Raw genomic sequence first — 16,945 nt, 5'->3', positions numbered from 1 at the left:
TATAGTGGCATCAGTAATTAAAATCATGTTCATATAGTGGCATCAGTAATTAAAATCATGTTCATCACATGCCTTGGCTTTGTAATTTCTTGCAAGAGTTGTGTGGCTAAGGAAAGTAAAATGTTCATAGCAAAAGGGTTTCTGTTTCTCACCTCCAGTAGAAAGAGGGGGTTCTGTGCCTACTGCTTCTGGATGGTAGAGACTGTAGTGGCTCCTCCAAAACAAGTACACTTCAGATAATTTTTTTTTAAAGCAGAATATGATTTCTTATTTTCAGTCTTTCTATCAGATCCTTCACAGGACAGAAGTACAGTCTTCTCTGACAGTTGTTCTGATACTAACACAGATGATGCAAAAACTTTTGTGGGAGATGGTGCACTGCAATGAGACAACACACAGGAAATATCAACAGGCAACTTGTACCCCTCCACTTGACTTTTTGTCACCTGTATGAAAGTCAAGGTAAGTTCCATTCTTAAGATTACACAAAGTCTTATTTTATAGCCAAGTGTCACCTCAGCTCCTCTCTCAGCTGGCAACAAGCCTTCCCCAATCCAGGGAGGCCTCAGGGGCTGTAAGAGGAGCTTCTCCACCCCTCAGGTTCTGTGTCAGCTGAGCATAACAGCTGTTGGATACTGTCCCTGCCCTCACTGTAATAAGAAATTTTAATACAATCCACAACAAAAAAAAAAAAGGAATTTCCCTCTAACATCAATTTGGCAGAAGTTTGCTGTGATATCACCTACGGTGTTTCCGTTCACCTTCTGGATTCTGGGTGGCTGCCAGGTCAAGCATCAGACTATACTGCACCAAAGTGGATTGTACTTGAACAAAAACCAGCACTGAACACATCCTGAAACCAGGGAACATCTCTCCTGTTCTAATTTATTTGCTTTAAGAAAATAAATCCAATTTTATTTGATTTAGCAAATGGAAAATTGCACATACAGACACCTACTTCAATTAAAGGATGACTTATCACTTAGTGTACCTTAAACCTGTTACACCTACTCCCAGTTTGCATAACCCAAACTGAAATAAGCCCCTCAAAACTGAAATATCCGAGTTACCCATTTAAGTCAGTTTTAAAACAGATCTTAGGTTACTTCACCTTCACTTTTCTCCTGCATACAAACACTTGAGCAGGTTTAAAACAAACCAAATATGGGGAAAAAAAAGGACAGGAAGGTGTGTGGAGATGTAAGAGACAATGTACATTTAGTTAGAACACCATAGACTTGAGAAATATTTTTAAAAATCCTTCTAGTATTCAGAGCATTGATATTTTGATACTGTCCATTCAGAACAAGCATAAGCCATTTAACCTGAAGAGAACACTAAACAGGCCTGTAAGCAAGCAAAAAGACAAAAAGAAAAAACAGGGTATCACACTGCTTTTAGCCACCTTCATACAAACTTTAGAGCAACTTTGAAAAACACAGTTCTAACAGAGGTGTACATACATGCCCAACACAGTGTTTACTGGAGTATCTAAGGGATTATCTATTTTGCTTAAACTAGAATGGAAAACCCAGTGAACAAGTATTTGGAAGGAGTGGTGGGAAAAATACATTCTTGACTTCAGAGAAGGTGCACATTGCCAGATAGCACTGCAGTTCTCTGACCAAGCTACAATCTCATCCCAAGGGCAAAAAGATCCAAAAATCCCACACCAATCCAAAAACTCACCACCCCACGTTCCTGGTCTCAGTTTGCAGAGCTCCATGGGCACTCTCAAAGCAGCCCGAGTTGGCACAGGTGGCAGCTTGTCCCTGGGTGGCATCTTGATATTCGTGGAAATCCAGCAGGCAGCCCCTAAGGGCCGAGGGCCTACCTGTAACTGTGCAGGCTTCTGCCCAGGGAAAACAAAACTCACCACGTCAGGTTCCTGCTCTCAGTTTGCAGAGTTCCATGGGCACTGTCAAAGCAGCTCCAGTTGGCACAGGTGGCAGCTTGTCCCTGGGTGGCACCTTGATCAAGGCGCAATTCCAGCAGGCAGCCGGCCGCCCTGAGTCCCAGGGCCCCCAGCAACTGTGCAGGCCTTTTTCCTGGGAAACAAAACTCACCACTCTAGCTTCCCACTCGTAGCTTGCAGAGCTCCATGGGCACTGTCAAAGCAGCCCGAGTTGGCACAGCTGGCAGCTTGTCCCTGGGAGGCACCTTGATCACCCCTTCCATGTGGCTCATTGTGTAATATTGCTTATGGATGTAAAGAATTATGACCTACTTAAACATGCTGCAGTTTATTCAAGTTCCATTTAAAGCAGAAGTCTTTTCTCCTGTGCATTTCCAGTGTTGCAGACGGATCCAGAAGCAGAATGGGAGATGAAGTTTTAAACTAGAATGGAGAACACAGTGAACACAGTGATAACACAGTGAACGGATATTTGGAAGGAGTGGTGGGAAAAATACATTATTGACTTCAGAGAAGCTGCACATTGCAGATTAGCACTGCTGTTGTCTGATCAAGCCACAGTCTCGTCCCAAGGGCAAAAAGATCCAAAATCCCACCCCCCCATCCACACTATGAGTGTTACAGGCATCCCTAACAATGCAACTTTCTGACTTGCTTTGCACACCTCAGTACATGCACTACCTTAGAGAAGTGAAGGATAAGCACAGGAAATTCTTGATGGCTCCATCCAATTAAGAGTTCTAACAAGAGAAAAGGAAGCTGCTCCTCTTCAGCTTGAGAGTTAAAGGATTTAAGAAGCTGAAGAGGCACTGTGCTCAGGAACCCAGTGGGTATGACATATTCTCTTGTCCCTGCATCTCACTGTGCACTCCTCAGCAGGGTGGGCTATGATCAGAAGACTTCTCACAGGGGACAGGTGTCACCATCACATTTTCTGAAAAATCCTCTTTGCCCAGGATTCTTCTTCTGGGAAGCTGAGAAGCCTCAGAGAAAAAGGATAACAATAATTATCTCATTTGCTTCTCCTGTGTTTTGCTGCTTTGGAATGGGGTTGGAGATTGTTTCTCCAACAGGTGGTTGTTTAATTTGTTTCATGTGAATAGTTTTTATTTAATGACCAGTCACAGCCAGGCTGTGTCAGACTCTGAAGAGAGAGTCATGAGTTTTTCATTATTATCTTTTAGCCTTCTGTCTGCATCCTTTCTGTATTCTTTAGTATAGTTTAGTATAGTATTCTATAATATAATATAATATAATATAATATAATATAATATAATATAATATAATATAATATAATATAATAATAAATTAGCCTTCTAAGGTCCTGGAGTCAGAATAATCATTCTGCCCTTCATCGGGGAACCCCGAAAATACCACAAACAGAGAGGCTGTAACATGCAACAAACCTGTGTGCTTTTCCACAGTGATTAAATATGCCTCAGGGAATTACAGAACAGCAAAAAGATTTACTGTGCTCTGGCAGTACTAGTTAGCTGACCTTATATATCTTTCTGCACCTTCTTCCAGTCATTCCTAAGGACACATAAAGAGATCAGCATATAAATGAAACATGAATATGGTAGCAGAAACAAGCACCAAATGAAAGTAGCTTTGGAGGCTTCCTGCTTTATCCTATTTCCACATGTGGTGGTTGGCAGTGGATTATTTCTTTCCAAGCAGAAATCCTGATTGGCTTGTAGAGGATTTTTAGAAAAGCTACACAGGCACTGGGATGGGATACTACATGGTCTAGGCTTTGTAAAATCAACTCACTTCCTCAGCTGAAAAGACCAAGAACAGAGCCAGAAACACCACCCCATCACCCTCTTCAGCTTAAGGAAGCAGGATTGTCACAGGCACTGCTGGAGATATGGATGTCATGAGCAGGAACCACTGAATCATTTAGTTTGGAAAAGACCTTTAAGATCATAAATGACATCTAAAAGCCAGTTGGAGTGTTGTTCATTGCAAACATCTGCAGCATTTTTTCTGCTTCACCAGAATATAGTTTTTCTGCATGTTACAGGACAGGGGCTGCAGGAAGCAGGAGCACACAGAGAAAATACAGGACTGTGCTAGAACAAGCTTACCAGATACATCCTTTCCTGGTGATGCAGGTCCTGACTCTTCCAAGCACTGGTGGATCTTCCTTGTTTCCAAATTTCTGTAGAAGACTGCTCAGAAGTAACCAAGTCAATTGGTCCTGTCTGTAACAATCCTGACTCATAAAAGATGCATACATAGCAAAAGAAAAGAGTATCCAACTAAAGAGTCCAGCACGAGTATCCAACTAAAGACTCACGGCTCTTCAGAACCCTCTCATATCATAAACATGCCTTGGGAATTGGAAAGAGGATTCTGATCCCATCACAGCCAGAAACATTCAACTTGCCACATCAAAAGACAAAGATCTGCCATCTGCTTCCTTCACCTTTGTTAATTCCCACTCCTGTGGGTCACTCCCATTCCCAGGAACAGTTTTCTACCCCAGTCAAGATCAGTCAATGATTACAAGGAAACCAGTTAACACTTGCAGCAGGAATTCTTTGCTAAACTGAAACATAGCTCTTAGTGAAGATTCTACATGGCTGACTGCCAAGGAAAACACATTCATTTACAAAACAACCTTGGAAGAACTGTTTTAAACCTCAAGTTGCCCTATGTGAGACCCATGCCAACCCTCCCCCGTTAAATACACGTATTTGCCCTGAAATGTGAATCACTGAGCCTGCAGAGATTCCATTTAATTAATAAAAAATGCTGATAGCGAAGGATTAAAGGGATTATGCAGCCAGAGAACAAAGTAAAAAAATTAAAGTCTGCTTTTGTGTGCCATTCATTTACTGCCTACGCTAAGTGGACGACAGCTAAATGCCAATGATTATTAGCATTCCTCTTAATTAGTCAGTGGCTCCTGCCCACACACTGAACTACCTGAAATTTGTCCTCTGATATCAGCTATGGATATTGGACTGATAAGTAGTCCTAAGCCCCTGTGATAAAAACAGGAAGAACATGAGTACACCAAATGTGAAGAGCTAGATAGAAAAACTTTTTAAAAAAGCACAAGGACACCTTTGGCAAAACAGTTTTGTTCTATCACCACTGTAGATTAAAGTCCTTATCCTCTATCTCTTTTAGAAAATGAAACAGGGCAGAGAGTAAAACAATGAACAGATAGTAAAATATTACTAAGTTTCCAATTAAATGACTTGTAGTAAGAAACTAATGAGTCAGAGCACCACGCAATTAACAGAGTATGAAGTAGTCTCAGGCAGGGAAATCTGGAAGGTGATTCTTATGCCTCGTCCTTCTCTTGCAATTTTCTACTTTACTGTTGCTGCACTTCTTCCCTTTGGGCCAGAGAAAGTACAAGACAACAGCCTGGCCTGCCCACTCCATCATCCAAACTACTAGGAAAAGAATCAGCAGTGAATTGCTGCTTCCCTTTTTGACATTACTAGTACCAATTTTTGAAAAAAATTGTGTTTGTAGCCCTAGGAGACAGAAGTGCTTAGCTGGAATTAATTCCTTTAAATCCTCAGCTGAATAGATGTCTGTGTAGGCAGCCTCCAGGAAATAATTTGTTTGGAAAACCCCTCAATACCCTACTTAAAAAAATAATGAATGGTGTAAGTTTAAGAACAGGACAAGAGTGAAAAATGTCATAGAAGGCAGCAATCATACCTATCTCTGCAGCAGGATTAGCTTGATAATTTTTTATTACAACCTAAATTAAACCTCAGGAAGGCTGTGCTATTGTTTTAAAATGAAAAATACTACCCCCAAAATCCAGGCAAAGACACAAACACTCTGACTCCCCCAAACACAACCACACCAACACCCCCAGACCTGTATACTCCCCCAAACCCAATCACACAAACACACCCAACAACAACCAACACCCCCAAACCCAACCACACACACAAACACACTGACCCCCAACACAAACACACCCTGACCTCTCACAAACCCAACCCAAACACTGACACCCCAACATAAATACACAAACACACCCAAAATGCAGTCAAAGACACAAACACTGACCCCCAACACAAACACACCAACACTCCCAAACCCAAACACACACATGAACACACTGAACCCCAAACACAAACACACACATGAACACACTGAACCCCAACACAAACACACCAACACCCCCAAACCCAAACACACACATGAACACACTGAACCCCAAACCCAAACACACACATGAACACACTGAACCCCAAACCCAAACACACACATGAACACACTGAACCCCAAACCCAAACACACACATGAACACACTGAACCCCAAACCCAAACACACACATGAACACACTGAACCCCAAACCCAAACATGAACACACTGACCCCCAAACACAAACACACACATGAACACACTGAACCCCCCCAAACCCAGTCAGACACACACACACTGATCTCCCCAAACCCAAACACGCACCCCCAAGCCCCCCAAACCCAAACCCAACAGCAGCCTCAAACCAACCAAACACACACACTGAACCCCAACAAACACAAACACCGATCCCCCTAAACAAACACAGACAAACACTGACCTCCCCAAAACAAACACAAACATTGACCCCCCCAAAACAAACACAGACACACACTGACCTCCCCCAAAACAAACACAGACAAACACCAACCTCCCCAAAACAAAACCCACACACAAACACACCGATCCCAAAACCCAAACACACATCCCCAGCCCTGGACCCTCCCCAAACCCAAACCTAAACCCAAACCCCAGCCCAGCCCAAATCCCCGCAGGTCTCGCAGCGCCACCTCCCGGGGCCAGCGCCCCCCGAGCCGGGCACAGAGCCCGGCGGGACCCCGAGGTCACCTGGGGCTGTCCCTGCTCTTCCCAGCTCCTGTCCCTGCTCTTCCCAGCTCCTGTCCCTGCTCTTCCCCGCTCCTCTCTGCCTCCACACTCCCCACCCAGCTCAGGGGAAAGGATTGGAGTGCTGGCTAGCTCAGAGCTGGTTTGGACTACTCTGCATTACTGAAATATTTGTGAAGGTTTTGCCTTGAAAATGTCTCATCACAGAGTTCTCTGTGACAAAGAAACCCAAACTGGAACATTTTACCAACTGCAAGGTTCCAAGTGCAGCAGGGTGACAGAAATGTGTGCACCTCCCTCGAAAGGAGCCCGAGCCTCCTGCTTGCCCCACAGCTGGGACTGATGGAATGAGGATGGACAGAGCTAACAAACAGCCTGTGCCTTTCAGCAAGGCTGCTGTGTGCTCCTTTCTCGATGATCAGTGTAATCACCAGAAAAAGGAAATAAAGAAGTTTTTATTTTGCTTTCATCCAGATCATAATTTTGTATCAGAGTTGAAGAGATTATTTGGGATACCTCAGGATAGCAGGTGAAAGGTACAGAGAAAGTTCCAGCCTTGCTGCAGATGTGTTCCTCTCTTTCCTTACACACTGTGCTGTCAAAATTTCAGTTTTAAAAATAAACTGTAATTGCGTAGCTAGTTCCATTACAACTTTTTGGTGAAAGAAAGCTTATTTCAAGATCTGGTTTCTGCTCCTCTGTTTGCATCTGCATTATCCAGAATTCAATTCCCATCAGATATTGACGTGCTGGATCTCCAAGTCTCAGTCATGCCAGGTTTACTTTCCTCCACGTCAAGCAGCGTGAAGGTTCAGGTTGGTAATTCTGCAGTGCTCAGAGGACAGGGCAATCAGGGACCAGTCTGTCAAGCTTCACTTGCAGAATATACCCAGACCACAGTGGGCCAGCCCAGCAGGGCCAAGGAGCAAGAGGGTTTTTTCCCCTCAGACTGCTGGAAATTACTACAGAGGAGCAGTGTTTTGGCAGCTGTGATCCCGGGCTCAAGAATTTTTAGACCTTGCCAATTCTGTAGCAAAATAAAATATCTTCAGAGAGGCCTAAGGACCCATCATCATCATCTCACAGGGGTGTCTGTCCAGGCAAGCACATACTCACCCACACACCTTCAACCCACCTCAGAACCTCTAGGTCAGAACCTCTCAGAGGTATTACAAAACACTGAAAGAAATTCTGAAGATTAAATAATCCTATGCATTACAGCTCACACACAGTGAACAGAGGAAGCATCTTCAAAAAGAAAGTTAACAGCAGGGTATGGTTATTTTTTTCCTTTGGTTTCCTTATTCTCCAAGCAGGCTATTTTCAGCACACATTAAAAGGCGTAGTATAAATAGGACAATGTAATTTGGTAGCAGAAAAAAACCACCTTATTGCATATATGATCTCACAAGGTAGCTATTTCAGTATGCAAAATTAATCTAGTAATCATCTTGCGTTGCTGAATAATCAGCTAAAATGTTAAAGTTTCAGTGAAAATAAACTTTTTAGGTGTTATGAGAACAGGTATCTGCAGTGACAGCAAAGGAAAAGACCCCAAACCCCTGTACAATAGACCCTACCAGAAAAATTAATAACAGTGCAAATGTTTTTCCAGTCAGCATGTATAACTCATTGAAGCAACATGTTAAGTTAAAAATGGTAGTAAAATTCAAGGCAGAGATGGGTACTCATACAATAACAAGCTCATCTGCAATTACAGTGCCAATACAAAATCATTCTACTGCACACCTCTCTTCTTGTAAACTAAATTCAAGCCAAAGTTTTACACTAGAAATTACATCCTCTGAAGAAGGCCCTCATACAAACACTACTGGTAAATCACACCTTCTCAAACTCCTGCTTTTGCCAACTGTCACAATATTTGACTAATAACAACTCCTGCTTGCTTGCCATAGAACACTTAGCAACAGGGCAAAGAACTGTTGCATTACAGATTACATTTCATCCATACTACTTTACACAGAAGTAGATAATTTTTGGGGATGTTTGTGATTGGTTTCACTGAGCCTTATTTTGTTTTCAAAGTTGTCTTGGCTATACTAGCAACTTGTTCTTCATGAGCCATTATATTAAACTAGGAATTGTTGTTTCTTCTGATAATGAAGGATAATCTTTTAGGATGGGCTAACATATATTTATTGCTAGAATTTGTTCAATAATTTATCTAACCCTACCACTGTAATTTATCTACCTACTGCTGCCCTGAGGCACTTCCAAGACTAAATAAGCATAAATAAGAACTTTGAAAATTTTCCCTACAAAATACTGCAGAAGAGTTTGAAATCAGTTTCCAAGCTCTCAAAGTGCCATTCCCATTGACCATCCTGTCCCATGGATCCAGGGCTTTGTACCTTTGTTTGGGATGAGTTGTTTCCTTGCTTGCCGTGATGACGTTGGCACTGTCGCCCCAGGGAGATGCCTGTGACATTTTGGGAGAGCAAAGAGTGGCTAAGTGACAAAGGAGAGTGCCTAAGTGACAACTTCAGAGCTAAGCAGAGGCAATAAGCTGTGGGCAAGTTGCCCAACTCGAGCATGACGCACTCCAGGATGGCTCTGAGAGGCTGAGTCTTCCTTGAGGAAAGACAAAGGACAGCAGTTGCTGGTCAGAGTGCTTCATTAGCTTTCCTTGGAGGATGCCTAGGGTGAATATTGATAATACCATTGTCATTGATAGTTCACTGAAGGAGAAGCATTTGTACAGAGCATCCAGCACCAACAGTGAGATCATGCATCAAATCAGACCTAATTACTGTCTGCAGTTTTGGAACGAAGAGCTGCATGACTCAGATGAGGAGAGAGAATTCCTCTCTTGCTACTTACCTCTCTCACAGGGAAGCACAGGGAAAGGGGAATAAAACACATTAGGTTAATTCTGTAGAGAAATTCTTTGTCATAAACATTCAGTTCAGCAAAGAGGAGAAGTGCAGAGAAACAGGATTTGTAGTTCAGATACCTGAAGCATAGGTTCAATAGTCAAGGCAAGTCAAACACCAGCCCTCCCTGTGTGCACAGAGAAATTTAGGCTGGCAGGACCTCTGCAGGTCCTTTCTCATCTCTCCAACACACACCTGTGCACTCAGAGCATTTGAACTCACACGGGGATGCCAAGGGCGTTATCAAGCTTAATTTTGAAATTCTGTCCCATTCCATCCTTGGATCTATTCAAACTTGACTAGACACACTCCTGGACCAGCTGTTCTGGCTGACCCTGCTTGGAGCAGGGGAATTGGAATATGAGATTTCCAGATTTCCAGCCTCAACCTCTTTCAGAGCCCACTGTGTTTAGCCCACTCATGGGGGGCCTGCTCCCCTGGAGTTACACCTGCAGCAGAAATACTTCTGTTCTATATGATTGATGCAGCCAATTTGAAATTAGTCTTAGGAGCCACAGGATGTACAATATAAAAATTAATCTTCGACAGGAAATGCTAATAAAGGAAGAAGATGAGAAGCAGGGAAGTTCACACCTTTTGCAACTTAAACTTATCACAAAATTCAGCATAAGGAAGCAACTTCAGTAACATTATTGGATTTCATAGTACTTTGAAGAGCATTTGAAGACAAAAACATTTGAGCATAGAGGCAGAAAAGTAACAAATCTCAATTTGTTATGAACAAGCATTATCTTCTCACCATTAAAAGGAATGAATATTGCCATAAACTTACCTTTTTTTTGTTATTTTCAAGGCTCTATACAGTTGGATATGACACTGCATAGAGAATTGAGGGGAGGGACCAGTCCAGTCAGTCCTTGCTCTGTGATATGGTAAATCAGATTTAAGTAAAGGAGACAAAATAGGCTAGATGGAGGGAAACAAGGACTAGAGGGATGAGATGACATAAGGCAACTCCTGTGGTAGCATTAGGCAAAAGCAATAGGCAAACGGGGGAAAAACCTTGCTAACATGCTCAGAATTAAGTAGTTAGTTCCAACTGAAAGAGAAGATAAGTGAAATGGAAAATGGTCTTCCAGTCTACAGAGGGACCTGTGTTTAACATCAACCAAAGTAGTTCATGTGTACCAAGAAGTCTCCAGATGGAAGCTGCCCTTTCTCTGCCAAGACAATTCTCTGGGGCACCATTGGATGAGGTCTTCCCAAATAAATAGAAGTGAAATTCTGCAAGGGGGAGCAAAACTAATTTTAAAAATTGAATTCTCCTAGTATTACCTTTGTAAGTTAACAAGCTTTTTTAACTCCCTCTCTTTTTTACTTTTTTTTTTCTGGCACAACAAACACAACACAACACATTCATCCATCTCACAAAAGAGAGAGGGAAAAAAAAGTGCATTTCATATCAGATGCTTTGCGTCAGGACTGCTGAGGCTCATAAATCAGCTGTCTATTGCCCTGGTCATTTCAACCAACGTCTGACCCTTTGTTAACTCATGATTTATAACTGAAAGTTACTTTTTTTTCAAATGCCAGATTTATAAACTTTACTGTGCTTGGTTTGATATAATATCCATTTTGTACACCAAGCTATAAGACAGTAAATTTATCGTCTATGAACTGTTACCTTGAAAAATTACATCAATGCAAAGTGGTTTCCATTTAGAATCAATGGGCAATAAATTCATTGGATTTTTTTTTTTTTTTGAAGGGGGGGAGAGAACATGATGGTGTTTATGAGGTCATGAGTGGCTATATAATGGGAGAAACTGGGAGCTGAGGCTCCAGTTAGCCAGGAGTTCTGAGTTACAGGGTTAGACACATCCAACAGAGCAACCATGCATAAACTGATACTCTGCTGCCTCATTATCGTCACCTTCTCCTGTCCTCTCTTGTCTCTCCCCATCATCAATGCCAGTGAGATGTCTTATCAACACTCAGGTAAGGGTATTTTGATTTTAATGGTTATCATGCAGGGGTTGGAGCAGTAAAACCAGAAAAGCTTTCCAAGGGGCCTGTACCTGTGCTGCTCAGCTGTGGGAGAAGCAGGAGGACACCAGCAGCACAAGGGACACAGCAGTGGGTTCTGGTCTTGTAGATGGGGAGGTTGGGTGTCCTAAATAGTTACCCCTGCTGCTTTGAGATCCAGGAAACAAAAGCATGCATTGAGGGCAGAAAGGTATCAGAGCCTTGTAGCACTGAATGTGAGCTGGCATTCAGTGTCTGAGCTCTCCCAGGCATTGGGTAACTTAAAGAAACTTGGCTGCACAGTCTCTCCTGTTTCTACCCTTTGAAATAAGCTATTTTGTGTTTAAAAAGGGGGAAACCTGGGGGAAACCTAATGCAAACATCAAGAACAGGCAAATCTCTCTTAGACTCCAATGTATTGAGAATGCTATTTGTTTGCACTGATTCAGATTCCATTCAGCCCAGGGAAAAAATAAATCTTTGCTTGAGAAAGTGATGCTCAAAGTTTGAAATGGCTCAGAAAAAATGCCCAGCAGAATCTGGAAGGTTACTATCACCAGACCTGGAAGACTTTCTGAAATGAGTTCTGAAAGAACAGGCAAACCAACCCAGAAGTTATTGCATAAAGCTGACTGTTGAAAAGTGGCTGTTCTTACCTGCTCTGCAGCAGCTGTCGTGCTGGTTTATAGGTGTCAGCAGTCCCCAGTCTGCTTGGAAAATCTTGGACTCTCTAAGCCAGCATCTCCTCAAGCCTTCCACAGTGTAATTTGCATTTCCAGGTACCCCTGACTCAATATGAGTAATATCTGTCACATCATAGCTGGCTCTGACCATTATTGCATTAGGTTCAAGTCACTGTGCTTAGATTGTCCTTGCTAATGTAAAGAGGCTCTAGGAGGGAAAAGACAGAAGAGGAACTCTCTTGAGGGCTGGTTTTGGGTTGGGTTTTTCCTTTTTTAAATCTCAAAGCAAATTTACCTGCTAGTACTGCTCTGATTTAAAGAATAATCCATGGCCAGAGATACAGATTGTCTCCACACAGCACTGGGAATTTTCTGTATTCTTATTTTGAGTCCTATAATGAAATCCCCTCTGTCCTTTGCAAATGTCCTTTTATGCAGGGAATAAACCAATAACAGGCATGTCCAAGGTCTTCAAATTCCTGATCTTTGTGCAAGTTTTTGAAATGTTGGGAGATTATTTCAGTTTATTTTCTTACACGTCCATGTGAGGAGCTACACAGTCACACCCATCCCTGCAGGTCAGAGCAACTGAAACTCCACAGGGTCACCTACAAGTACAATTACAAAATTACATTCATCTACACAAACAGTGTTTGATAATGACACCTTCTGGTTGCCCACAATTTTGGATGTCTGCTGTGTATTAGAAAAGATGAAATTTACTGCTCATATGACAAGAAGCCAAGTTACCTGGAATATTGCACTGCTAAGGGCTTCTGTTGGCACAGGGGCTAGCCAAGAACTCTGAATCCTTTATAGACCAATTAATTCCATCAGGTACCAGCAAGATGTTGTGTTGGAAAAACTGGTAACATCTGTACTGGTACACACATTAAATGAGAGATGACTGAAATGCACCAAGAAGCACAGCTGCCAAAATAAGTTGTAAGCTTTTCTACCTTTATTCCTGCCCTTCCACAACTTCTATTGCATTTAGTAATTGCAAATGAGCAAATTGAGTAATGAGCAGGTTAATAGGTCCTGAACAGGAAGTTTTGTCTCTATTCATAGGAAACTGCAACATAGAAACTAGTTGATAAAGAAATGAACTAAAGTAAAATTTTTAAAATTCCATACAAGTCTGGGCTGTGTACTGGAAGGATGAGGTTGAGTACCTCAAGTGACAGGAGGGGCTGATTTTTGTAACAAAACTTCTGCCAGAGAAATGAGAATCTGAGATTAACATCAGGAGGGTTTCTATTTCCTCAAAGCTTTGGAAGGAAAGGAATACAAAACCAACTATCCCTATTAGAAGAATTAAATAAGGATAAATGGTTGGGGGCTGATCAGAAACCCCCTGGGACAGACAAACAGGGATGCAATGCCAAAGACTCACCCTCTGCCTGTTTCTGTCACCTTCCCTTGGCAGCTGATGAAGACTCGAGGTTAAACCTGGAGAGGTTGGGCAGCCTCGGCAGCTCCTCCCTGCTCCAGCTCCTGCCCGAGCTCCTGGGCACCCTGGCTGAGGACAGCAAAGGTGAGCATTTGCCACAGCAGTGGGAGGAGCCCGTGGTTCACACCCCCAGCTTCCACAGATATCACACCCCAGCTCCCAGGTATTTATAAAATACAACGTGATGTGTAAGCAACAAACAGCTGCCATTCAGTCAACTGGGACTTTGGGGAAAGCTGCTGAGAAGCCGTGCCTGCAGCTCAACACCACCTCAAAGTCTCCAAATGAGTGCTGCAAAACTTCCAGACAGCAAAACCAGGGCAAGGAGAGGACTGGCCTAAGAGGAGTGGGCAGGCAGAAGAAAATAGCAGTCTCACAAAACATCATGGCTTGCAGAAAGTGCAGAAGCAGTGGCAACGGATGGTTTGGGAAGCAATAGGTGTTACCCTTGGATATTCCATTCTGCCAGCTGTAGCATTATGGCACATGAGAATTGCTTGCCTAATTCATGAATTCTAAATGCTCTAAAACATTTCATTGTGTTTCCTCTTTAACAGGGCTTACCCCCAGCAACTACAACGCAGGGGAAAATATCAAAGAGGTAAGTAAATAACCATCTGTTACTGAAACAAGAAAAATAAGACTAAACTACACAGAATTGTTACCAAGAAATCGTTTCAGATCAACAGACTTCACAAACAGTATAAACTAAAGTAGTATGCCACAGTGTTCTTGAAGCTGGAATCACTTAGATAGGCAGGGGAGGGAGGAAAATGGAAAGGAAAAAAAACAACCAGAAAGCAAGTAATCCAGATTATTTAATTCTAAACCCTTCACCTTTTTTTTTTTTTTTTTCCTTAGAAAAAACAGTTAAGTAAAGGCCAATTTCCAGCTTCATCAGCCCAGGCAGCAGTATGTGCACCACCACCACCCCCAGCACAGGTTACACAGCATGATCAGATTTGTTATGAACCGTGATGTGCATGGAGAACATTGTCCCTGTTCACTTCCTGCTGAATTAAACACAAATGCAGACACAGGGATGAGTTTTAGTGGGACATGCAAAGCAGAGGTTACCCTGGGCAGTCCCCTCTTCCCCCAGTGAGGGCACAGGGCTGGGTGGTCAGGAAGGGTGGAGGATGGACTTTCCCTCTGGGAAGCACCCCCAGTAACCTCTCAGTGCTGTTTGATTTCAGACTTTCCACGGGAATCATCCTCGAAATGCTTTCCTGGGCCGCTTCTTGACCAAGGACAGGAAACAGTACAAGAAACGTGGGAATCTTTCTGAGTGCTTCTGGAAATATTGTGTGTAAACAGGGAACTCCCTGACTGGCTGCATAATTTATACAGATGTCTGGAAACATGTATATAGATTCGCTTGATTTAAAATGAGAATGAAGAAACACAAAGGCAGCGCCTAACTTTAGACTCTCTGCTACTTGGAAATGAATAAATTCTTGATGTTTTGCAATTATGTTGTGAGCAATGTAGTAATTTTTTAGAGCTCAGCGCAACAGGAAGTAATGGGAGAAAAAGAAAAATACACAACACAAAGAGAACTTGGGCAGGAGAAACAAAATTCCCATGGGGTTCTGTGAAAACTCCCAGAAGATCTCAAGTGTGTCTAAGTCCAGAGGCAAGGGGACTTTCTCCTTTGTCACTTGATGTAGATTGGGGTGCCAGGAAGAAGGGTCATTGCTGCATTCCCTGAAGATGCTGAGCAGGTAAGGGATGGCAGTTTAACAATGCCCAGTCCCCCCCTGCCATCCCCAAGACACCACAAAACCAAGCAGTGCATGTCAGGATCAGGCATCTGCTCCTGCTGCTGCTGGAGATGACTGTTTCTCTCTGTCACTTGAAAAAAACCCACAAATGATTCCTCTGCCCAGCCCCCAGCTACTCATGACAGGGCTCCCTGTGCATACCATGGCTTTGAAGAATTGTGTGATTATTATCAAGCACAGTATGGAAGGTAAACGTGGTTGTCAATGTCAAGACTTTACCCCCAGATTTGGACAGTCAGTGGAGGCAGGAATGACAGACAGCATGTGAAAGATTCTGTGGCTGTGACCTGCACACACAGCTGCAGGAAGGTGATGCATGGACAGAGATAATCTGTGTTTCCAGGGCAAGCCACCTCCTGCTCGGACACTCAGGGGCAGTGAGATTTGCTCCCCTGAGCTACCACTCACTGATAATGTTGCTGTATCTTAAATGTTGCATGTAATGTAAAAAAAACAAAACAAAAAAAGACAAAACAAAAAGCTACAAAAAGCTTCTAGCCTGAGTCCTCTACAGGCAGAGTACTTCCAGGCTCTCTCAGTCCTGGGTACCTTCTGATAGTAGCTGCAAGAAATAGAGCTAAACAGGCAGGAATTGCCTCTGGGGGATGCCATTTTTGATAATATCCACAAGCTGTCTGAGCTGTGAACCCCTGCTCAATACACACAAACCTCACTCCAGTCAAGGCTCACAGAAAGCTTGGAGTAAACACCTAGCAGTGATACACAGGCAGCATTGATCTCAAGAGCACACATCATAAATCTCTGCCTGTGCTGTTTAAACAAAGCCTACAGGTTTAAAACAGCTTGCTCACTTCATATAAATTATAAGACAGATGATGCCAGCTGTAACAGAGAAAAATGTCCTCAAAGTCAGAGCAGCAGGATGCCCTGGGCAGCTATTTGAAATCTTCTGAACATTCATCCTTCTCTTATACAGTGGAGCAAGTCAGTGGCTCTCTGGAAATTATTCCTTTTCTGCCACCTCATCAGCCAAAAAAAAAACTCCTCAGAAAAGACTTCAAATTTATCTAAATGAATAACCAGCTAAGACAGACATACAGGCAGGGAGAAGTGTAGAGCCTAGAAAGACTGGGGGGGGGGGAAATATTTTCAAAAACTGCAAGCATAAAGCTAAATAAATAAAACCAGAGTGAATGATAACAGAAAAGATATTACAAGTATTAAAAAGTTCACTAGCCATCCACCTGAGAGAGGAAAGAAATGAAGAGCTGTCAGGTGTTGAAGATGGGGTCAAGACAAGGTGATTGATCTATAAATAGTGAAACCTTAGCTTTTAAAACTACAAAATACTTGCTAACATTTATGGCATCTAAAGAAGCAATATCAAATCCATTTATTATTCCAGCTAGGCCAGCTCACA

The 16,945-nt window shown here is 42.7% G+C and overlaps 1 protein-coding gene and 1 long non-coding RNA gene across 2 annotated transcripts; one reads left to right on the top strand and one right to left on the bottom strand.

Moving 5' to 3' along the window:
* Positions 1–11,454: 11,454 nt before the first annotated feature.
* On the top strand, positions 11,455–15,988 carry UTS2 (urotensin 2). Its single transcript, XM_038159800.1, has 4 exons — positions 11,455–11,617; positions 13,757–13,864; positions 14,338–14,381; positions 14,977–15,988. Exons 1-4 carry the CDS (start codon positions 11,515–11,517, stop codon positions 15,091–15,093), a joined length of 372 nt encoding a protein of 123 aa, XP_038015728.1. The 5' UTR covers positions 11,455–11,514; the 3' UTR covers positions 15,094–15,988.
* LOC119710575 lies at positions 12,059–13,816 on the bottom strand. The gene is made up of 3 exons (XR_005259574.1): positions 13,724–13,816; positions 12,623–12,935; positions 12,059–12,535 (listed from the first exon to the last, which is right to left on the bottom strand). It is a non-coding gene; the product is annotated as an uncharacterized LOC119710575 (long non-coding RNA).
* Positions 15,989–16,945: the final 957 nt, after the last annotated feature.

This window comes from Motacilla alba, chromosome 21 (assembly GCF_015832195.1).
Source record: "Motacilla alba alba isolate MOTALB_02 chromosome 21, Motacilla_alba_V1.0_pri, whole genome shotgun sequence".
Classification (NCBI taxonomy): Eukaryota; Metazoa; Chordata; class Aves; order Passeriformes; family Motacillidae; genus Motacilla; species Motacilla alba.
Note: the sequence above shows the minus strand (reverse complement) of the source record. Positions and strands in the feature narration are given on the sequence as shown.